General features: G+C 36.8%; 1 protein-coding gene across 3 annotated transcripts in view; it reads right to left on the bottom strand.

Moving 5' to 3' along the window:
* Nucleotides 1-864: 864 nt before the first annotated feature.
* pdlim5a (PDZ and LIM domain 5a) overlaps nucleotides 865-24,406 on the bottom strand; it is a 61,935-nt gene continuing 38,393 nt past the window's right edge. For 2 of the 3 annotated variants that reach the window (XM_058775990.1, XM_058775989.1), the window contains exons 6-13: nucleotides 17,074-17,246; nucleotides 16,672-16,711; nucleotides 10,211-10,305; nucleotides 7,975-8,149; nucleotides 5,394-5,574; nucleotides 4,623-4,743; nucleotides 3,730-3,845; nucleotides 865-3,646 (exon numbers count right to left, since the gene is read on the bottom strand). In XM_058775990.1, the coding sequence (XP_058631973.1) occupies nucleotides 3,557-3,646; nucleotides 3,730-3,845; nucleotides 4,623-4,743; nucleotides 5,394-5,574; nucleotides 7,975-8,149; nucleotides 10,211-10,305; nucleotides 16,672-16,711; nucleotides 17,074-17,246 (991 nt within the window). In that variant the 3' untranslated portion in view covers nucleotides 865-3,556. Of the gene's footprint in view, nucleotides 3,647-3,729; nucleotides 3,846-4,622; nucleotides 4,744-5,393; nucleotides 5,575-7,974; nucleotides 8,150-10,210; nucleotides 10,306-16,671; nucleotides 16,712-17,073; nucleotides 17,247-17,423; nucleotides 17,442-17,544; nucleotides 17,566-19,624; nucleotides 19,642-24,406 lie in introns of all 3 variants that reach the window. The other variant, XM_058775991.1, reaches the window with a different exon arrangement.

Below are 24,406 nucleotides of genomic sequence, written 5' to 3'. Positions count from 1 at the left end.
CCACCCCCCTCAGACTAGTGTGAAGAGAGAGGACGAGGAGAAAAGACAGAAAGTGAGAGAAGGTGTTCTTTGTGGCCAGACTGAATGTCTCATTCATGTGTTAGGCAGAGGTCATGACCCCTGAGCTCATGTGCTGGTGTGAGTTACGGCCATTACAGCCAAACCACTCACCTGAGAGAGAGAAACGCACACAACGCTTCACTTTGACACTAAACTTTTTACATCCTGAAGAAAATGCTTGCTACAAAGTTGCTAAGGTGTGGCGGTGGGTTACTAGCCCAAAAGTGTCCTCTATCCTCATGTCTATGATATTTTGATTGCCAGATATGGCTCAATTCATAAATTGCCTGTTTTTAGGTTCGATCTCAGTAAAGTAGCAGCACACCTCTCCTGAATCAGAAGCATGAGGAGTCATTCATGTCTGGAGCACAAATGCATCAGGATGAATTCAAACTCTAAAGTTTGCATTTAAGTGTTTGCTTAAATATGACTAACACCAAATATGAGCAATAATGATGCTGCCCTGGATAGAAAACGTCCTTAAAAGGTACAATATGGAAGAACTGACTCTCAATTTGAGACTTTAAAAATGTTTATTTATTCATCGGTGTGTGTGGATCTGTAAACCTATAGCCTATAAAATAGAAAATACAGCCCTTGTTACTTATTTTTAAATAATTACCATTTTTTTCAAGGGAAAAAAAAAACATATTCTTGAAAAATCCAAAAAGTAAAAAAAAAAAAAAAAAAAGAAGAAGAAGGATTTCCATACAGTTCACCAAACAAATTTTCCATATAAATTTTAATAATTGGAGATAAATAAAAGGTAAAAAATTGAAACTGAGGGAACAGCAGAGTGTTGGCATTCGATTTTTATTAAAACTAGTATAAAAGCAAACAGGAGTTTTTAAAGTTTTACAAAAACAGAAATTATAGAAAGTGCAAATCTAATATTTCATTATCATTAACAAAATAAAAAATACATAAAACAGGCATTAAAACAAGCATTTCACACAATATAGTAAAAGCAGAGTTGCCCACTATCGCATAGAAATAAATACATTTCCCTTCAATTCATGTTTACAAATGCATATAATTTCCTTATACTGTGAAACACAAAATGTGTGGTTTGGAAAAGGCTTGTTTTTCAGAGAAGACATTTCTGTCACTAACAAAGTGGAGGGTGAGCAAAGGTGGAGGCCACGTTTTGGAGCAGCACCTGGGTTTTGCAGACAGCTATGTATTCTTTGGCTGCTTGTCTTTTTCCCCATTATGTTTCTGTTGCCTAAAGATTCTTTGTAATGATAAATCCAGAGGATATAACATAATGCACTGCAAAACATCCTAAGACAGGAGAAATTGTGAAGATGCACTGTTCCAGCATTGGAAGACTGTATTTTTAAGTGTTATACATGCACTGTTTTAAATAAAGAATTTGATATTTTGTCATTATTGTGTCTGTTTTAATTGAATGCCAGTAGTACCCATGTAGAGTAAAAATAAAATGAATTCTATATAAAAAATTATCAAATCTAATGAAATCTATATTAAAATGAATGAATTACAGTAGTATACTGATGAATTGGACAGTACAGTTTGCTACTGTAAATCTTAATTACAGTAACTTACTGGCAACGGTGTGTTTAGGCCTTCAAAAGTTGTGTTCATTTGTGAAGATCATCTTGATGAATAAATGTGCAAGAATCATAAACTTTTGTCAGTCACTGCGCTTAATTTCTCCAATTAGGACGGCGTTTTAGTGTCACGTTAAAAAATAAAAAATCCAAAATTATGAGAATAAAGTTGAAATGTTTAGAGAATTTAAATTGTAGAAATTAAAGTTATAATATTTTGAGAATATAGGCTGCATTGCGCATGCAAATGACCCGGATTGAGGACACCGGGAGAAGCTGCCAAGCCACCGGAAATTATTTGAATATTGTTGTGTCCGAACGGCTGCATCATCTTACTGGGATGAGGAAGAGTACATTTTAAGGACTCGTGGAAACAGCCTAATATCAAGAATATGATAGTTATTAACAGACTCAACAGGAACAACTTTTATCTTAACATCAGCTCACACACACACCCAATCAACATTCCTTTGGGGGGTGTCCTAGCTCTCTTATTTAACCCTTTTTAATACACTACAAATATATGTGGGATTATTAGCAGAAATCATACCATGTGTCATACTCGCGGGGACAGTATGCTCGGAAATAATATTTCATGTCTCCGATTGCATTATAGTGCGCCAGCCCTCTTGTGCTTTTGGTACTTTTAATATAAAACAAAGCTTTCAAAATCAGTTTTATAGCGAAATACAAACAGTATTTACAGTAATGTGTTTTTCAAGATCTTTAATGTGGCACGACAGATTGAAAAAAAAAAAAACAGTATAGCCTAATTTAATGAAACGAATGTCTTACTGTAATCGGAAAGATGATTGACTCACCTGCCGCTTAAACTGAAGCGAATACAGCGATCTGTCATGTCACGTCACATTAAAGAGTGTGAAAAACATTATTGTAAGACATATTGTTTGTATTTCGCTATAAAACTGAGAGATTTTGAAAGCTGAGACTTTGGAATATCTCCCAGTGCTCCCAATCCGGGCCATTTGCATGCACAATAGGCTAATATAGTCTCAAAATATTATAACTTTAATCTCGTAATTGCTACAAATTCTCATAATTTTGACTTTATTCTCAAAATATTTTAACTTTATTCTCTAAACATTTCGACTTTATTCTCGAAACATAATTTCGATTTTATTCTCGAAACATTTGGACTTTATTCTCGTAGTACTTTGACTTTATTTTTTAAAGTGGCACTAAAACATCACTGTACTCCAATAATCCAAATCCAATGGAAAAATCCTATTGGTTTTTGTCAAGGAAAGCAGGATGATACGAACTTCCTCGCTGAACTACAAAAAAACATCACTGCAGCATTTTATGTCAGATCACTTAATGTGCATTTCTTCAGAATTTTCTCATTCCAATTGTTTGGTCCTTATTTTATTAAATAATACACAATTCTCAGTGTAGTGAGGAGATTAAAGGGATAGTTCTTCACCCAAACATAAAAATTCTGTCATCATTTACTCAAGTTCCAGTCCAGTTTCTTTCTTCTGTCAAACACAAAAGAAGATATTTTAAAGAATGTTGATAACTAAACATTTGATGGTCCCCAATGACTTCCATAGTATTTTTAAGTCAATGGGGACCAGCAACTCTTTGGTTAAGCACATTTTTATTTTACACATATCTTATTTTATGCTCAACAGAAGAAAGAAGCTGGATTGGAACTTGAGGGCGAATAAATGATGACATTTTGGGGTGAAGAAAAAGAAAAGATACTTCTTTAATTTGATCAAATAATACTAACATAAGTTTCCAAAGTGCTGTTCACACATAACCACATCCTCTAACACCCTCCTTCATTCAAACCACATCAGAATTGCATTTCCTTTGAGTACGTGTCATTTATATCTTTGTAAATATGTGTTATTTAATTTTTTTCTTGTACTTCAACAGTTGTTTTCACTGTGCATTTATATTTTGAGAGTGTGAGCATGTTTCTTGCAAAGTGGTTTGTCCTTTTTGGAGAAGAACGTCTGACCCTCCAGACTGACGCTGCACACCTGAAGAGAACACAGCGGACATTCATCACACAACACTCAGTGAACACACAAACACTCTCAGCTGAGCCTGAACACACACTTACTGAGCACACGAAGCAGGTGTCGTGCCAGGTGCCGCCCAGGGCCTCCAGAAACTTGTCTCCTGCTTCTATCGGGAAATCACAACCACGGCAGCCCGTCCCAAACAGATTGTAGTAATCTAAACACACAATTACAAAACTATTAAAACATCAACTCAGAGACACTATCAGCTTGGTCTCTGTTTCTACTAAAATTCCTTTGTTGTAATTAAAATACACACTAAAGTGACAATAGTTGAGTACACAGCTAAAAAAAATGAATCTGGATAGTATACACTACTGTTCAAAAGATTTTTGTAAGAAATTAATGCTTTCATTCAGCAAGAAATTGATCAATAAATTGATCAAAAGTGACAACAAAGACGTTTATAAGGTTACTAAAGATTTCTATTTCAAATCATGGTCTCCACAAAAAATATAAAGCAGCAATTAAGCAAATCAGCATATTAGAATGATTTCTGAAGGATCACGTGGCACTGAAGACTGGAGTAATGATGATGCTGAAAATTCAGCTTTACGTCACAGGAATAAATGACATTTTACTATATATTCAAATACAAAACAGTTATTTTAAATTGTAATAATATTTCACAATATTACTGTATTTTTCATCAAATAAATTTCCACAAGAAACATCTGAGAAGTTGGATACTTAGATAAAAGTCTTAATTTACTCTCTGCTTAAGCTTATAAATGTCTAAGATAAATAATGTGGATATAAGAAAGATATAATTTGTGAATCTTTTTCCTTTCCCATGATTAAAATGATCAGTTAATGTCTTAATGAAAATGTACAATATTCAATAAATGCAGAAAGGTGTGTATGGGAGTTAAAATACCATTGGTTCAATTTTAAAATAACAGAAGTCTACAGAAAGTAATAGACAAACAAACACCTCTCTCGCAGTACGGCTCTCCATCCTCAAGATGAAAAGTATCGTTTCTTATCGGTTGCTGGCAAGATGCACACAGGAAACAATACACATGCCAGGTTTGCTTGAGTGCATTGATCACTTCCTGTTAAAACACAACATTATCATCATTTTACATATACACTTCCAGTCGAAAGTTTGGGGTCACCAAAAATGCATTTATTTGATCAATACCACAGTAAACACAGTAATATTATAAAGTATTATTACAATTTACAATAATTATTTTGTATTGTAATATATTTTAAAATGTAACTTATTCATGTGACGCAATGCTGAATTTTCAGCATCATTACTCGTCTTCAGTGTCACATAATATGCTGATTTGCTGCTCGAGAAACACTTATTATTATTATCAGTGTTCAAAACATTGCTGGTTTCATGCTGCTTACTATTCTTGTGGAAACCATGATGCATTTTATTTTTTTGGAATTCTCTGATGAATAAAAAGTTCAAAAGAACAGCATTCATAGAAATCGTTTGTAACATGTTTAATGTGACTTTTGAGTCATTTATTGCATCCTTGCTGAATGAAAGCATCAATTTCATTCACTGACCCCAAACTTTTGAATGTACATGCACATACTGTAAAATAAAGACAAGAATGTTTAGGCAGTCCTAAAAGACAATAATGTCTCTCTGTGTGTGAATATGTTTGTATAAATGAGCCAAAAGCTCAAGCAGGCAGTTAGAGATGGCGCATATTTCATGTTTGTGAAACACATGGTCACAGACCCCCAGGATTTTGTACTGGCAGCGCGCACAGGTCGGGGCGAAGAACTCCTCATAGCAGTGCTGGCAGTAAACAGAGCCCTGTTCCTCCACAAAACCCAGCTCGCTCAGAGACACACTGCAGTGAGCGCACATGAACTCCTCGGGGTGCCACGATTTCCCCATCGCCATCAGGAACGGCCCCCTGAAACATACATACATGCGTATAAAGGATAAAACACACATGAAACAGCAGCATGATTTGTGGTTAAATGTTGCCTTGTGACACAGGGCAATTTCTGGTCCAATTTGCAGTTTACTCTGGCAAAGAAAAGCCCACCTAGACAGTACGAGACAGACAAGCCAAATTAGCCAGATTTTCCATCTGGCTGAATTTCCATCACCATTTTCCAAAAGTAATAAGGGCTGCACAGTGAAACCTTCAATGGGTTGCACTTTTGTAGACAATATCTTGAATCAGAAAATTCTTATTCTTACAGCCTTGTTTTTAGTTTCATCTCACATACAGTACACCCCACTGATCTATATAAATTATATAATGTATTATATAATCAAATAGACCAGTGGTTCTCAAACCTCTCTGTGAAGTACCCCCAGCACTGCACATTTTGTATGTCTCCCTATATCTGATACACCCACTTAAGGTCTTGCAGTCTCCACTAATGAGCTGATGAGTTGAATCAGGTGTGATAGATGAGAGGGACATACAAAATGTGCAGGGCTGGGGGTACTCAGGACAGGTTTGAGAACCACTGAAATAGACAGGTAGAACTACAAACAAACAGCATGCAATTCCATTTGTTGCCACTAGTTGTACATAAATGACACACTTCATCTGTAATCAGTAATGGCTTTAGCAAAGATCTGAATCTCAGATGTAATTCAGCATGCAGGTGAAACAGAGAGTCTGGTGTAATGTTATGTCTGGTGAATAAATACTCAGGGTTTAATTTTCTAAATGAAGGCTCTGTGAGAAGAGGCCTATTCCTAATTACTCTCTCTCTCTCTCTCTCTCACACACACACAGGTAATAAAGTCTATGCTTTCCCATCTCGTTTGCTGCCGTGAGTGTGTGATATCTGGTGTGTGTTACACAGGTGTGTGTTTCTCGTTGGATAAGGTGGCCACCATTCGCTCAGTGAAAGTAAGAGGTGAGTTTAGAGTAACTATTATTATTAAATATCGCTCTTAGGCTAATCATCTCATTTTCAAAGTGAAAGAGAGAGAGACAGACTGAGGAAAGACGGAGAAACAGAAGATCTAATGCAAACCCTACTGAGCTGCCTGCTGTGTACAGGTCAGTTGGGTCTGTCACAAAAACAATTTACCTGTGAAAAAAATTAATGGTATTTTTAACTTCTGCAATCCGACTGTTGCACTCCATCGATTTTAGTAGTAAGTCACTAACAGTAGCCTGTTACTAAGCTAACAAATAAATACTTTAATAAGCACAAAAATATTTAGCCCACACAAATATCGGAAAAAAATTGTCTATTTATGTTTATATGAATTGCTTTTATTAACATACTATAAATAATAATTATACAGCTATTGTAAGAAAAAGACAATATGTTTATTACTATAGTTTGCATGAATTATCAATAGTTTGTTAGTTAATTAATTATAATACATTATATGAATAATAATTATATATATATAGGAAGAAATAGTCAAATTTGTTTATATTTTTATATCAATAGTTATCTAGAAAATAATAATTATAATATCTGTATTATAATAAAATGAAATATTCCATTTTATTATGATAAATTATTATTATTATTGTTATCCATGAAATATTAATTATTTCATCAATAATCTGTTCCTTAATTAAACTAATTTATAGTATTAGCGATAATTATATTAACATTATGGTAATAAATCATAGTGATATTATATTAATGATAATTAATAAACTTTAAAAATTATCCAAGAATCCAAAAAGTATATCTCTTGTTTTTCTCACCATCTTGCATACTTTTATTTATTTATTTTGCACAGAATTATTAGATTGCCTTCTCCATGAAGGATATATGAGAGGCTGCTTTAGGCATCCATGATTCCTTAAAACCTAACGCAGCTCACTACAGTATGTATTAGATCAGAATCATAAAGAGCAGATTTGAGGGTAATTGAGAGGTCATATGGACACTTGTGAGGAAAGCTAATCATTATGAACATATGTTATGTGACATTTACACGGCAAAACTCTTTTAATGACTTTGTGATTCTATGAATATTATGTCCTGTAATAGTGTGCTAGAGGTGCAGAGAAAACTAAATGTCAGTGTCAGTATTTGTTAAATTAAAATTGGAAAGCAGACAACAACAATGAAGCAATAGTACCAGCTGTTGATAAACATGTTTTCAAGTATCACATTCATTTTGCTTTTTGCATTTTTTATATTGTGCATCTGTTCCAAAAGGTAGTGAGTTGCTTTGCCTACCTAGACAGCATAATCCCAACAAGGGATTGTTTGTTCCAAAAGTAGGCAGCAGCATTATGTAGCCTTAGATATCTTATTTTGGACAAATCTAATTTAAATACAAAACTTGATTTTTCACTGAATAATAGTTTGTGTACCTGATGATCATGTCGCAGTGAGCACACACAGGAGTGCGTGTTCCAGCAGGGATGTGTTCTGCCATCTGGACCAATGAGGCTTCGTCTTTGGGATGTGGGCGGGGCATGGGCTGGTCCAAGGCGGGGCCTAAAGGAGTACTGCTGCTCATGACACCAAAAGTGGGAGTGATGAGACCTGCCAAAGACGGAAACAACACAAATACACAAACACTCATTAGAGCTTCAGCTCATCCTTGGGTGTCTCCGCTTCCTCAGTGTATTAAACGATAAATTAAAGGCTGGTGCACTTTGAATGTGTCTGAACTGCTAACTGACCCTTTGCAAAAAGACCTGCCCCCCTAAGTTACTGTTGCTATGTCCGACAAGCCATGCTACGTTCTCACACAGTGAAAAATACATCGCGGAGCAAAGAGGAAACTGTCACCGACAGACAAGACAGAGCAGGTTAATTTTAGTATGAAAGTCTCTGCTTTCAAATTTTGTCTTTTTTTTTTAAAGAAATTCAAACAATAAATAGCATGTGTGTTGTGACAGATCGCTGAAGCGCCCCACTTCAAGCGGCACATGAACCGACCATCTCTTGCTCTTTACTAGTTATAGCACAAAATAAACATGAATGAACATCAGAAGGTCTCTTGTTTTAAACTTTTTTTTTTCAATTTTAAATCTGTCTGGTTGGTTTGACGGACAAAATGGCAGATTCAGCATTATGATTGGTCAGATCGCCTGTCAATCAAACTCCCAGCGAAGGGTCGGCTATTACAATTACGAAGTATTAATACTTAACCCTAACCCTAAAATATAAAGTATAGTAACAGATATGACACAAAACACAGATATTAATTAGTCTTCCATAGTGAAAAAAAAAAAATACTGGTGTAGGATTCACTTTAAAACAATTTTCACTCAGAAATTGCTAGTAAATTTCACAATTAATTACAAAGAAATGGCAAATAAAATAGAATTAAATATGAAATTCTGATTTAGAAAGACTGAAATGGTATTTTTTATTTCAGTTTTAGTTTAATAAAACCTATATAGACTTACATAAAAAGAAAAATAACAGAAGCACAACAAATTTTCTGAAAATGAAAAGAAAAAATCTAAAAATAAAAAATAAAAAAAATCAATCAAACCTTCTGTATAATAGTACCTCAATGATACCAAAATAACTAGGGCTGCCCTCGACTAAAGATTTTTCTGGTCGACTAGTAGTCATTCATTTTAAGCATTAGTCGACTAATCAAACGTTTATTAATAAACCATTTAAGTCATCATAATGACCCTTTAATTGCCTACATAGCCTAATAAGCGCTTAAGCACACGCATAAAGCTTGCCACAGCACACCGGCAGAAGTAATGATTATGAATGTGTCAGGGGAAAACGATAATGAGGCTGCATTAACATTTTAATAACGTATTTATAAACTAGTGCCTTCTTAGTTTTCAGTTTAAGAGATGAAATTGGCGACACTGACTCGTCATCTCTGCAGTAGTGGATGCACCTGTATGCATGTTTTATACATAATTGGAGAATATTAGTTTTCCATTTGAACTGGTTAATTGGAAAGTAGACATTTCGCTCTTAGGCTAGTTATGTTTTCATATCTGTAAGCCAAGAATACACACGCGCTCAAGTTCACAGACCGAGACAGCAGAAAGCACATCCTGTTTGCTTTCCTGAAAGCACATCCTGTTTGCTTTCGTTATTTTAAAGCGCAATGTTCTGTTGTTATTGTGAGTGCACACAATTAAACGTAGAGTCTTTACATATTGGAAAGATGTATTACTCTTATCTGTATGACCAAAAATGAGGGAGTATTTTAAGTACAGCTTATATAAAGTATGTAAAGTTGCTAATATTTACATATTTAAGATGATAAGTCATATTTGAGGTCGATGAATGACAGGTGAGCATTTGGATGTCCTGCCTGATGTACTGTATTACCACAAAGACCAGCCGTTAACGATCTGTCCGTCACGGACTGCGTGACTTTGCCTGTGGATTTTTTTATTTTATTTTTTTTTGTGACTAAGCGACTAATAAAATTTTGGTCGACCAAGCCTCTTCTGGTCGACTAACGGTTAGTCGACTATTAGGGGGCAGCCTTAAATTGAATTGGTGTGTCTGAACTTTAGATTTGCAGTATACACAGAGCAGCATCATATACCACAGCACTGGGGTCAGTATGTGGACAGGAGAGAGGCTGGATCTTCAGTCATGAGATGATATTACCTGCTGTGCTTCTGACAGGCGTTCCCGGGGCTTTGATCATGGTCTTTATGGGACAGGTGACATGAGCGCTGGGCTGAGAATCATCCAGCTCGTCACTGAGACACCAAACACACACAGAGAGAGAGACATAATTATAAGGGCAAGACAAGAAGAGTGCAAGTGAAAGTCAAACTGCATACTACCTATTATTTCTTAAAGAAAGCAGTATGCAATATGTACACAGTGTGCAGTATACTGCATGAACTCTCTGTACACATGCAAGAGTCACATGATGTACTGTGTGAATCTTATGAAACCTTTAGAAATGTGCCAGATTTTGCCTCAGAATCAAACAAAAAATGATTAGAGCAATTGCAATCACACTAGCTGCGTCCCAAATGATGCACTATACACTATGCCCTTATACACTGTGTACTCAACCGTGTAGTGTATGAATTATATAAGGTTATTTTGTCATTCATCATCGTTCTCCAACATTCCACACTTCATTTTTCGGTTATTTAAGTGCATCATCCGGGTATTTAAAGTGTACTTTTTCTTTTTGTAATTTTCAGTGAGAACGCACTACTCGCACTATTTATACTACAAAACTTCACAGAACAGTGCATAAGTTGGGATGCATCTTTACTGTGTATATGTTACCGTTCAATATTTTTGAGTCGTTCAGAAGAAGACTCTTATGCTCATCAAGGCTGCATTTATTTACCCCAAAATACAGTAAAAGCAGTAATATTGTGAAATGCTATTGTCATTTCAAATAACTGTTTTATATTTTAATATATTCTAAAATGTTATTTATTCCTGTGATGCAAAGCTGAATATTCAGCATCATTACTCCAGTCTTTAGTGTCACATGATCTTTCAGAAATCATTCTAATATGCTGATTTGCTGCTCAAGAAACATTTCTTATTATTATACAAATGGCACCCATTCACTGCAGAGGATCCATTGATGAGCAAGTGACGTGATGCTACATTTCTCCAAATCTGTTCTGATGAAGAAACAAACTCATTTTGGATGGCCTGAGGATGAGTACATTTTCAGCAAATTGTCATTTTTGGGTCAACTATTACTTTAATCATTGCATACTGCAAACTGTTTCACGTGATGGTTAAGTATGCAGTATGCTAGTGCTCCACTGTAAACAGCTAAAGCCACACAGGGCTCACACTCACAGCAAACCCACTCGTTTCTACTGTACCTACATTACACACAGACATTCCATCACAACGCTCATTAAACACACAGCAGGTCTGCTTATGCCGTCCAGCAGCTTAAATTTAGCGAGGCAGGAAGTGAATATTGATGGACAGGAAGACAGAAGTTTGGCTCTGAGCATCTACAAATCTTGGGTGGCCGTCACAAAAGTACACATTCATAACCACACACACCGTACCACCCCGATTCTCTGCCACACAACTGCGCTCTGTCAATCTCTCCTGTCTAATTACAAGCCCCCGGAGACTGAATGTTATGGAAACGGCAGCCATAGAAACCGAAAGGACCACCGTTCAGCTCTGAATCTAGACGCTGATGAGATATTCCACACTGAAATGCATTCACAAAAATACAAACAGCCACACTCACTCAAGAAGTTTGTACAGTTTTAAGTGATAAAACAACAGATCTAGTGTTGAAAATGAAGTCAGTATTGTGTGTTTGTTTGTGGTTAGAGGATCACCTGTGGTTTGTCTGTTAGGACACCTGTGTGAACTTGAGGATAACTGACTTCATACAGCCACTAAAAATCACCAAAACACCAGCTGATTCAAAGATGCGGAGCAAAAATAATGAAGAAAAGTGAAGCTAATGAAGAGAAAAGATTCTGCAACAATTGAGACACACATACAGTGTGTGGACACACACTCCCAGAAATAAAGGTAGAAAAGCTGTCACTGGGGTGGTACCTTTTCAAAATTAGGTTCTAATATGTACACTTTAAGCACTAATATGTACCTTTAAGGTACCAAAATGGACTCTTTAGGTACAGACATGTACCTTTCGAAAAGGTACCGCCCCAGTGACAGCTATTGTACCTTTATTTCTGAGAGTGCATGATTTGATATTTTGTTATATAAAGTTATATTTAGTTATATTATTATATATTATTTAGTTATATTAAGTATTTTTTGGAACATTATATTACTTAAAAAGATAGACAGCATTATAGGTATGGCAGGGTTATTATTGTTAACAAAAACTAAAACCTTTTATAAGAAAAAAATAATAATTACTTGAAATAAAACAATGACAAAAAAAACATTAAACACTTAAACTAAACAAAAAAATAGAAAAGTTGACTTGGTGACTAGAAAATAAGTTTAATTTGAAGTAATAAAATAACTAAAAATAAATAAACTAACTAACAAATTAAAATATAATAATACTATATAGATATATTTTTTAAAGTAATAAAAATTTGCTCAACAAAATTACTAAAACTTTAACTAAAATTAAAGTGAAAACAGAAAATACAAAATATTAACAAAAACTATTATGGCATATTATCAGTGATACTAAATTATCATTGGGTTAAGGAATGGCAATTACAGAAAGAAACACAAAAACAAAAAATCAAAACTCAATATTTAAGTGAACTGATTAAAGATACTGGCAAATGCAAAGTATATAATATAATAATTTAATAATAATAATAATAATAATATATATATATATATATATATATATGATATATGTTAATGTTACATTTTTAACAAATTCAGTTAAAATGAATGCATTATATTACGGATGCATTAACTGCATTGCTAAACACTAATTAATATCTATTTACAGTACTGTATTTTTTTTTTTTTTTTTTGCAACAGCTCCAAAGTACCATAGTAACACAGCACGGTTGGTAGTTTTTTTTTAGTGATAATCCTCCATATTCAGAAAAGGAATAAGAGACATCTGTAGACGAATGCTAGCAAATTCTTCCATGATCTGAAAAAAATGGTGGCAGCAGGATTCAGCACACACAATTGAATCGACTTTATTCTGTGAAGATAAACTGAGATCCACACAAACACACAGAGTCACAACAGAAAACAGACACAGGTCCTGTCTCCCCAGTTATAAGAACGATCGTTACTGCTCTCAGCCAATCAGATTCATTACACAGCAAATAATCCAATCAGAGTGGAGCAGCACAGCAGGCTAATCGAATGAGAGAGGAGCAATCGGCAAACACACAGGAAGTTCTCCATCACACACATCCATGAGCAGAGGAAATCTGTCAGTGTGAACCTGATCATCGTGATCTGAGCCCATTTATCATTATATATATATATATATATATGTAGACATATAGACATAGACAGATAGACAGATAGATAGATAGATAAGATTTAATTTAACTGTTTCATTTACTTTAACCGTTTAAGATTTAACTGTTTAGTGATAATCATTTGCTTACAATGGCCATTTTTGAACTGACCATAAACCCTGTAACATTTTCCATGGTTGCTGCATATAAAGCATGTTTTGAAAGATTTTCACAGAAAAAGGTTATGTAAATCAGATAAATGAAACCTTTAGAATATAGATTAAAATAAAACTGTAAAGTTTGGTGTAAGTGCTGCTGAAGTGAAGATTCTCATTTTGAAAAAAGACTATCTTTAAAGATATGCATTGTAATTAAAATCTACAGATGCAAATGGGGAAAAAATGTGATAAACAAATAAATGTGTATTTTTTTATGTTTTCCTTCCACTAGAAAGAATTAGTGCTGCTCTCTAGTGGCGACAAATGAAAACTGCAGCAGTTCAATAATGAAATCATGGAACACTGACACAAATAAGGAGAAAATACACAACAGAAATTCTTCAGAAAATACAGGCCACTTTATTCTATTTTGCTACATAAGGAAAACGAGGTGAGGAAGGAATTAAATCATAAATTAAAATAAATTCTGAAGCATAAAATAAAAAAATTCAGCAGAGTTTAAAAGAATATTCTGGGTTTAAAACTTGCTGAACAGCATCTGTGACAGGCTTGTCGTAGAAAATACAAATAAAACTGTATATATAATCTAATTTTATGAAAATAAATATGACATTTACAGTAATGCACATACAATGGATGTCCATAGAGCAGCAAATAATAATTCAAATACACACAGTTTTGAAAATAATGCATAAACCTGTTAACAATTAAAACTGCATTTAAAACTTGGGTCATGACCATGCAACTAACTAGATACATTTCTGTTCAGAATAATAATCATTTTAACAAAAATAATAGTTGAGAGAACTACAAGAATTAAGCACATTTCCTCACTATATAAGTGCCTTACTGTAAATGCTGCTAAATTTATTGGACAGATGAGGTGAATTTTTTTTTATTGTTAATCGACAGATGCTGTGTGTAGTTTAGCTAGTTTTGAGCCCAAAATGTTCCTTTAAATAGGAATCAAAAGACCAAATGCTGAAACATCACAGAAAGGAAATAAGATCCAAGCCACACTTGTAATACAATACTGTAGCGCAACTAATAAACATCACTACTAAAAATCACTAAATTCACAAGAACAGAGTTTGAGATGTGCGGTTTGAATCTTCACACTTTAAATCTACACAAACACACTTTACAGAGCTCATGTTGCTGTTTCTTGGGACAATTCTGACTACAGTCGTATTTTTACAGTCTCTTTTCAGTTTCCAACACGGAAACGCTCCACACAGACCCGCTCACACACGCACTCACACACACACACACACACACACACACACACCCACACCCACACACACGCACGCACACGCACCCACACCCACACGTCTATATCAGGCTGAGGACGTTAAGGGTTCGAGCAGACACTCCGTGGTGCCAGTCTCTGAGTTTATGATATTTAGGTCCAGTCGTAGGATTGATCTTCACTACCCTGCTCACAGAGAATGAACAAGAGAGAGAGAAACAGAAACAAAGACTGTATGAAGAGCTGTAGAAGTGAATGTCTTCAGCACAGAGATACTGCAAACCATGCAGACGGAAATGCCACTGCACATGAGTTAAAATCACTTCTGTAACTCTGTCCCAAACCGAGCTTCAATGTATTACTCAAATACACATAAAGAATGCACAGCACACACTGTATTGTCATAATGATATTGCTTTTTTTTCTTTTTTCTTTTTTTTTGAAAGAGAAGCCATGAAACCTCACAAACTACGAATTCACCCACATAAAACAAGACAAGTTATTATACAACAAATTCAACGGCAAACCAACAACAGTGCAAGATCACTATAATAACTCTCAGTTTGGGCCTATGAATAAAATGTAGGTGTTTTTCCCCTTCTCAAGTATGAGCTCCATGCTGCATCTTACTATATAAGTCATAAATACCTGACATATGATACTCAACAACAACGACAAATTTTTTTACTAACCCTTTACTTAAAGCCTATATATAATACATTGCAAAGGCAATCGTAATGTATATTCTAATGCATTATATGTTTTCATAAATAACAAAATAACCAAAGTTAACATGCATTTTAATATTTTAAGGTTTGTTTGTCGTGTTTTAGTGCATTACACTTTCTAAAGTATTATAATGTATTATAACTGCTTACAGTTATTAAGATCATACAGTGCATTATAAGGTGTGATGCAAGGTATAATAAATGCATTAAAACTATTTTTATAATGCATTATATATAAAGATTTAGGTAAAGTGTTAACAAAAACTCATATGCATTTTTTTAAAATTAATGTAATGCTTTGTTTCAATAAACTGCTCCATTTGTTTTTATCTCTTATTTCATGTCATGCTTTAGCGATGGTTATCATCACTACAGCATTACTAAAATCACACAAACAGTCTATTAAACCTTTTTTTTTAGAAATAAAGGTTGCAAGAATTACAAACTGAAATAGACAATCAATTAAAACAGCTCATGTAATATTTTGTTCAACCTTCTGAGGTTAATAACCAACACTTTCTTAAGGTTAAAGGATTCACCCAAAAATAGAAATTCTGTCATCATTTACTCACCTTCAAGTTGTTCCAAACAAAAGTAGATAGACATTGACTTCCACAGCATGGGAAAAAAATAAAATACTATGGAAGTCAGTGTGTACCGGCAACTATTTGGTTACCAACATTCTTCTTTTGTGTTCAACAGAAAAAAGAAAGTCATACAGGTTTGGAACAACTTGAGGGTGAGTAAATGATGACAGAATTTTTATTTTGGCGTGAACTCTCCCTTTAAGCACTTCCTCTTACTAACCTTTTGTTGAGGAATAAAGAAAAGTCTATTTTGTGCCCTAGGGCTGAAAAGTGTCAGTGATCTGCACATGCTGGTTAACTAGAGCCAGAGCTTTAACAGAAACACCACAAAATAACAGGCCACGGGACGCCAAAATCACACAGGTAAATAACAGCTCACAAACATCCTTCATCACAAAAACAAAAACCACACAGCACACACTTCAAAACAGCTGGTGAGCAGAGGAACTTACTTTGTTGTCTTCTTCGCTGACTCAGCCTCCTGTGAGCGATCTGAAACACATAAACATGATACAGAACACATTTAATACATCACGCTTTCATGTGATAGAGGTGCAATAAAAGACATTCTCGTTCTCTTGCTTTCTCCCATCTGTTTCTCTCTCTCTCTCTCTCTCAACTTCAGTTTAAAACGTCAATTTCAATCTTGATCTCAAATTCAGTATTGCAGGTTTTCCACACAATGGGTCTTATTCATGAAACATGAGCAGAACAAATGGTATTTATGTAAAAATGATTTTCTGACTGATTTTATTTTCTGATTATTATTATTATTATTAAAATAATACAAATGCATTATAATAAAATATAAAAAGGAATAAAATAACATTTAAAAATCATAAATAAACTCTCACCAGATTCAGTGCCGGTGATTTGGGCCAGGATACGGAACGAGCGGGATTGTGAAGTTCCTGTCCGTGGGTGCCAGTCCTCTGTGTCCTCCATGAGGCGTTTCCTGCTGGCATCACCGTGAGTCGGGATGTGGTAAAACTCAATGTCTGTCTCTGTGATAGGTTTACGAGGAAGTCTACACACACACACACACACACACACAAACACAGATACTGTCAGTCTCTTTTACATGTAATCATACTGCATATCAAATGCGCAATTCAACAAAAATATCAAACTGCATAGCCTATCAAATGCACGAAGCAACTAAGCATTTGAGAAATAAGGGCACTGCAGGTTATTCCTTCTTTACCTGTTCATTGCAGGTTTTCTGAAGGAGGCATAAAAAGGAATAAGAAAGATAAAACATTTCAATCATTCATTCTCTTTTAGAAGGGTTTTACTGATGGCACACACATTACAGATGTACTCACTTAAACACAGCTGGAGGACCACTGTGAAGAATAAAATAAAAATCGGTCATTACACAGCCTAACAGAAAGGCTTTTGGAGGCATTCAATTCAAATATTCCCTTACAAAAATGCACCCATGGTTTCTGCCAAAATACTATATTTAGGTATAACAGCTAGTTAATACTGTAGGCTTCACAATCTTTCTGTCATTTTTATATTTATAGCAGTGACAGTCTATATCAAGTTGCTATAGACCACAGAAAAACGTCACAATGTTTACTAACAGGAAAAGGGTCTATCGTGTAGCTATTTACTATGGTATTGTGACAGTTTGATTACCATGGTAAAACTTTGCAAGGTAACCCTGCTAAAAAAACAATAGAAGGCCAATAGAAACCATCACAGAAATACCATTATAATCCATTAGCTTTCTCCAGTAAAACCATTACAAAATTCCTTTTTGTAGTGTGTTTTGGGCATTTTTCCAATAGGATTTAACATCCCACCAATAGAATCCATCACATACCACCATTATAGACACCATTATAGTTTCCATTAAAACCAATACAATTCCCATTATAACCATTAAAACCATTACATTTTCTATTGTTTTTTTTTCAGCAGGGAACTCAAATTCATTCAAAAATCTTCTCAAGAAAAAAAGCAAAGACATTTCTTAAGATTGATTCCAAGAAGTTCGTAAGTTCACTGATTATGGTGACAAAGACTCGCTAATCAAATCGACGGAAAACACCTCAAAAGTAGTCTTTTTGCTCTGCCTGAGTCAGTATTTCGGATAATAGATCATATTAAACAGAAACAAAAGCTTTTGAGTTTTAAATCCTCCAAAGGAAATGCAACAAATGAAAGAAACGCATGAGACCAGAAGGTGGCGCTGCTGCACGTGGAATAAAACACGCGCAACAGGTTTGAGAAGAAACTCATCTGGACGTCTGAAATCGTCAATCTAATCTCTCAAAAACATTTTCACGTCTGGGACGTACTGATCTTACCAAAGCTCGTCTGTACTGACACGTACAACATTCATAAACTGTCAATAAATCAGCGCTGTCTGGCTGAGCGCTGATGAACCGTGTGACGAAAGAGAGATGGCAGGGCTCGACTGTGTTTGACAAACTGCAGTTAAACACCTCTGACCACCTGACCACTGCGATACAACACGACACAAATGGACATAACATGCATATCGTCAAACTCACGTCAACACACTCATGCGAATCAAACTGACGAAACAACGAACCACAAATCCTGCTTTGCTTTGCTTGAGTGTGCTCTGCTTTAAAAGGCATTACTGTTACATCCCTGCTGAAAAAACAAAACAATAGAACCATCACAGAAAATTCTAATGGTTTCCACTACAAATACCATTACAAACATTACAAACCATCAACTTTTAACAATTAAAAACATCAAAAAAATGGTTTTCTGTAGTGTTTTGGGACATGGCTATGGGCCACCAATAGAAGGTGACCAATTACCAGCAGAGACCCACAGGGTCCCTTACAGTTTCCAGTAAACCAATACAAGTCCCATTATAACCAGCAAAACCATTATAAATTTTGTGATGGTGTCTATTGTTTTTTTCAGCAGGGCATGGTGCTACACTAATAAAATATTTCTATTTACTTTATTTGTTTTACATGTACCATAGTAGTACAAAAGATGTTTTAAGGACCATGTAAATCCTAGCAGGCTAAACACAGTGATCCTTCAGTACATTATTCATATTAAAATGCCATGATATCACCATCTGATACCACTGTACTACGATACCAATCAAAGGGGAAAAAATACAAGAAAAGTCGGCCTACCATGGGTTTTGAATGTGTACCATGGTATTCTTGAAAGTATCTTGAGTACAATGTAAATTAGACTACATTAATTACAAGACAAGTTACACTAAAGTGTAATACTCAGTGTTTTTCTTCACAGTGTTATTTATATTCATAAAGAAAAGCAAAGCACTCTCAAAGTTGAGATGAAGGAAAATTATCGGGAAAACTATGTTTTCACTACAAATCACGGCAATAATTACAACACACACACACACAATGAAAGGAGCATCAGTATGGTACTGACTTTGTTGCTGGAGTCACCTGTTTAAGAGAATTTAGAGGAGAAAAATAACCATTAAACTCATACAATCATCTCATCATCACTGGCTGAATATACAAACACTGAATCCTGAAGCCCTCTGAGACAGACCAACAGCTGAAAACGCATACATTCCACTGGATGAAGCGTTATTGTGAATGGATACGTATTTTGACCAGAAGCAACAATTTAAAGTTAAAATGCCTTGATGGATTTGTTTCTTACAAACACGCAGATTTTCAACTTGCACGAGATGTTAACTGATGGACTGGAGTGGTGTGGATTATTGTGATGTTTTTAATCAGCCGTTTGGACTTTCATTCTGACGGCACCCATTCACTGCAGAGGATCCATTGTTGAGCAAGTGATGTAATGCTACATTTCTCCAAATCTGTTCTGATGAAGAAACGAGGGTGAACTATTCCTTTAAAAACACCACATCGGTCGACAGAGAGAAAAACAAACTTAATCCAGAGGAATTCTTTCCATTCAAACAAAATACAGTATCCAGAACCAGGCACACGCAGTGCTGCTTTAAGGAGGAATATATTTTCTCAACAATTGCCTATAAAAATCATAGAAACAGAGCTGGCACTGATTTGACTCTATAATGTACAGCTGTATGAGGATAATGAGGAGGATTTATCAAAGTTTATGAGAGAGGGAGGATAAAAACCATTAGATGAGTGCGTAGTATGACGAGAAGCATTTGGTTCTCATCAGTTTTCTCTCCCACATCTCTAATATTTTCCTCTTTCTCTCTTTTTTCAGACACAGCGTTCAGGCATTTAACAAATATCATGTTTTGAATGAAATGCTAGCATACTGTGCAGTATACACTGCATATTTTGGCACTCGTAGCAGGTTATATCCCATGCATACTATGTACACATACTGCAAAAATAGCAGTATGACCAGTATAAGTAGTGCTATTCCAAACAGTTAACGAGAAGCAGAATGGGTTTATTGGGTGATTAAACTCTAATCTGTGCTGGTGTCAGGCTGATATTATGCTATTAATGTTATTAGCACACAGAAACAAACAAAATGCATCACAACAAACACGCTGATTTGATGAGACATGTGTGTATGTGAATCACAGAATATGCATGTGCATCAGCACGTGTAATTAGAGACGTAGTTCTTCTGCGTAATAATGTCAATCAGCACTTTGAAACCATCATTAAAATATGAAACCCACACAAAATACATCTTAGCTTCCCCTGGGACATTACAATATAAGGGAGAGCCTACATACACACACACACACCAAAACACACAACAGATAGCATTACACAGAGCTAAATATACACGCAAACATCAGAGCTACTGACACCCGCCTGTAAACGAACAGAATCTCATATACGTCACTGCGCGAAAAGAGATACTGAGAGATGCTGCCAGTATGAAAGAAAATTCCGGAATATTAGTGACCTAAAGACCCCCCAACTTTTTCAAAAGTATATAGTATATAAATTATAAAACGATGTATTAAATGAAACTACAAAGGAAAGAAATGTAAGTATGACTGATGTACTTCCTACTTTGGTTGGGTTTAAATGTTGGCGTGACTTCTGATAACTCAATATGACATTATGCCAAGTATTCAAAACTCACCTTTTGTGTACTTATGGTGTAATCCAACCAGCTGAAGTGCATGTTTTGACTAAACCATGTTACAAAAAAGGTGGGGAGGGACATCATGGTAGTAAAAATGTCATCCAAAATCTATGATTTTTTGTGAAAACATCTGAACATTTAAAGATAGACTGACAGTGAGTTCTGCGGTTGTTTAAAAATAGTATATGCATTCAAAATCATAAACTGTAAGCCGTAATTTAGTTCACATTCATGAAGTAAGTCTAGTGCTGGGTAATATTGTAATTATATTAGGATTATTTTGTCATATGTTGTGGTTTGAACTGCAATATGACATCTGAAAATATCTCATATTGCTATTACATCCAGACACAAAGAACAAACGTGCTAATGTAAATGCAAAAAAATGGTATATTGTAGTAATTTCTAATATTAAAATTGTAATAATTTCTGTCGTCATGAAGTCATTCGAAAAACTGGTTCAGGCTTATCTGAAGGACATCACTGGACCCTTACTGGACCCCCTGCAGTTTGCTTACCGAGCAAACAGGTCCGTGGATGATGCAGTCAACATGTGACTGCACTTCATCTTGCAGAATCTGGACAAATCAGGGACTTATGTGAGGATCCTGTTTGTGGACTTTAGTTCGGCCTTCAACACCATCATTCCAACACTCCTCCAGCCCAAACTAACCCAGCTCTCTGTCCCTAGCTCTATCTGTCTCAGTGGATCACCAGCTTTCTGACAGATAGGCAGCAGCTAGTGAGACTGGGGAAATTCATGTCAAACAGCCGCTCAGGGCTACGTTCTCTCCCCACTGCTCTTCTCCCTGTACGCCAATGACTGCACCTCTAAAGACCCCTCTGTCAAGCTCCTGAAGTTCCCAGACGACACTCCAGTCATCGGTCTCATACAGGACGGTGATGAGTCTGCTTACAGACAGGAGGTTGAGCAGCTGGCTGTCTGGTGCAGTCTTAACAACCTGGAGCTGAACACGCTCAAAACAGTGGAGATGATAGTGGACTTCAGGAGAAACTCCCCTGCACTCTCCCCACTCACCATCATAGACAGCACTGTGACTGCAGTGGAGACATTCAAGTTCCTGGGATCCATCATCTCTCAGGACCTGAAGTGGGACACTCACATCGACTCCATTGTAAAAAAGGCCCAACAAAGGTCGTACTTCCTTCGACAGCTGAGGAAGTTTAACCTGCCACAGGATCTGCTGAAACAGTTCTACTCAGCCGTCATCGAGTCTGTTCTGTGCACATCAATAACTGTCTGGTTTGGATCAGCTACAAAATCAGACATCAGAAGACTACAGAGAATGGTTCGGACTGCTAAAAGGATTATTGGTGCTCCCCTGCCCACCCTCCAAGAACTGTATACATCCAGAGTGAGGAAAAGGGCTCAGAAAATAACTCTGGATCCCTCACATCCAAGTTATCCCCTTTTTGAACTTTTGCCATCTGCCATCAGCGCTACAGAGCCCCAAATACCAGGACAGCCAGGCACAAGAACAGTTTCTTCCCCCAGGCAATCTCCCTTATGAACAGTTAAATGTTCCCCACATTATACAATACAAATGTGCAATAACCTTATATTTATTTGTTACCACCTCCATCCTAGCACATCCCTGCATCTCATTCTATTCTATTCCATTCTATCATCTATAGCATAACTGTACACACAATATATATATATTTTTTAATTTATTTTGTAATTTTTGTCTATTTATATTTACATATGTGTATTTTTTTATTCTCATCTTATTTTTATTGTCTGTGTGTTGTTGTCTCTGTGTACTGGAAGCTTATGTCACTAAAACAAATTCCTTCTGGCCCATTTCTTCACGACGTTAGTCTGGGATTATCCACTTCAGCGACCGCATCTGTGGAATTGCTATTCTCCTAGTGGTGAGTGGAATGGACTTCAGTCGGTGCCGACCGCTGTGCTCTCGCCTCATCGCCTGGGCGTAACCGCACGAATTCTCCGGTCCAGTTTTCTCGCGGCTGTCTTGCACCCAGCCCAGAGACACGGGATGCTGTTTCCTTTGGGTTGGAGGATATTTTATACACTGCGGCCTCCGACTCCGAGGATTTTGGAGCCGCGTCACTCGACGCTTAGGCTTCTCCGGCCTATACTGAACTCGTGGACGCACCACTGAGAAGTTGAGCTTAGATTGGCCGGACGAGCCTCGCGAGTCCCAGTCATCTAAGCTCGGCGAGCATTTCCTCAGTGGCTCTGGCTCACGCCCAGCGAGGAGAAAGCTGCCTTTCTTCCCTGACCGGCATCACAAGATTTCCAGGTCTTGGAAGCAGCCTTTCTCCTCTCGCCTCACTAATGTGGCGGCCGCTGACTTCACCAACCTCGTTGGTTCTGTGGAGCAGGGGTACGCTGCAGTCCCGGCGATCGAGGACACACTCGCTGCGCACCTCTCGCCGACTTCCGCCCCCTTGTGGAAGTCCCGCCCTCTCCTTCCGTCCAAGCCATGTAGAACCACCTCTGCTTTGGTCGGCAAGTCCTACATGGTGGCGGGACAGGCAGATGCGGCTCTCCACACAATGGCCATCCTTCAGGCCTACCAAGCGGAGGTGCTGAAGGAGATGGATGAGGGGGACGGTGTGACCCCTGAAGCTGTTAAGGAGCTTTGCAGGGCTACCGACTTGGCCCTTCGTGCTACTAAGCATACAGCGCGGGCGGTTGGACACAGTATGGCAGGTTTGGTGGGGCTGAGCCTGTGGCTGAATCTGACAGAGATCAGGCAAAAGGAGAAGGCTTTCCTCCTCGACGCCCCGATCTCCAGCTCTGGCTTATTCGGCGATGTGGTTAACACCATCGTCGATAAGTTCAGGGCTGCTAAAACGCAGTCAGCACGGTCCCACCATACATGGTCTGGGGAGCTCGGAAGCGGGTAGATTTAAAACGCCCAAACAAGCCCCCTGCGGCGGGGACCGCTAAAACGTATCTGTCCATCTCTGAGAGGCTCTCCTCTACCAACTGCGCCATCTTCGCCACCAGGGACGTCTCGAGGAGTGCAGGCCACTTCCTCTTTGGTGACCGTTGAAGGTAAGAGACGCTTCAAATTTTCTCCCCTCAGAGTTGTTACAGGTTGCAGACATTGTACACGCGGTAAGGGACGCCCAGCGCTTTCCCCCCACGTCAGT

Source organism: Onychostoma macrolepis, chromosome 05 (assembly GCF_012432095.1).
Source record: "Onychostoma macrolepis isolate SWU-2019 chromosome 05, ASM1243209v1, whole genome shotgun sequence".
Lineage (NCBI taxonomy): Eukaryota > Metazoa > Chordata > Actinopteri > Cypriniformes > Cyprinidae > Onychostoma > Onychostoma macrolepis.
Note: the sequence above shows the minus strand (reverse complement) of the source record. Positions and strands in the feature narration are given on the sequence as shown.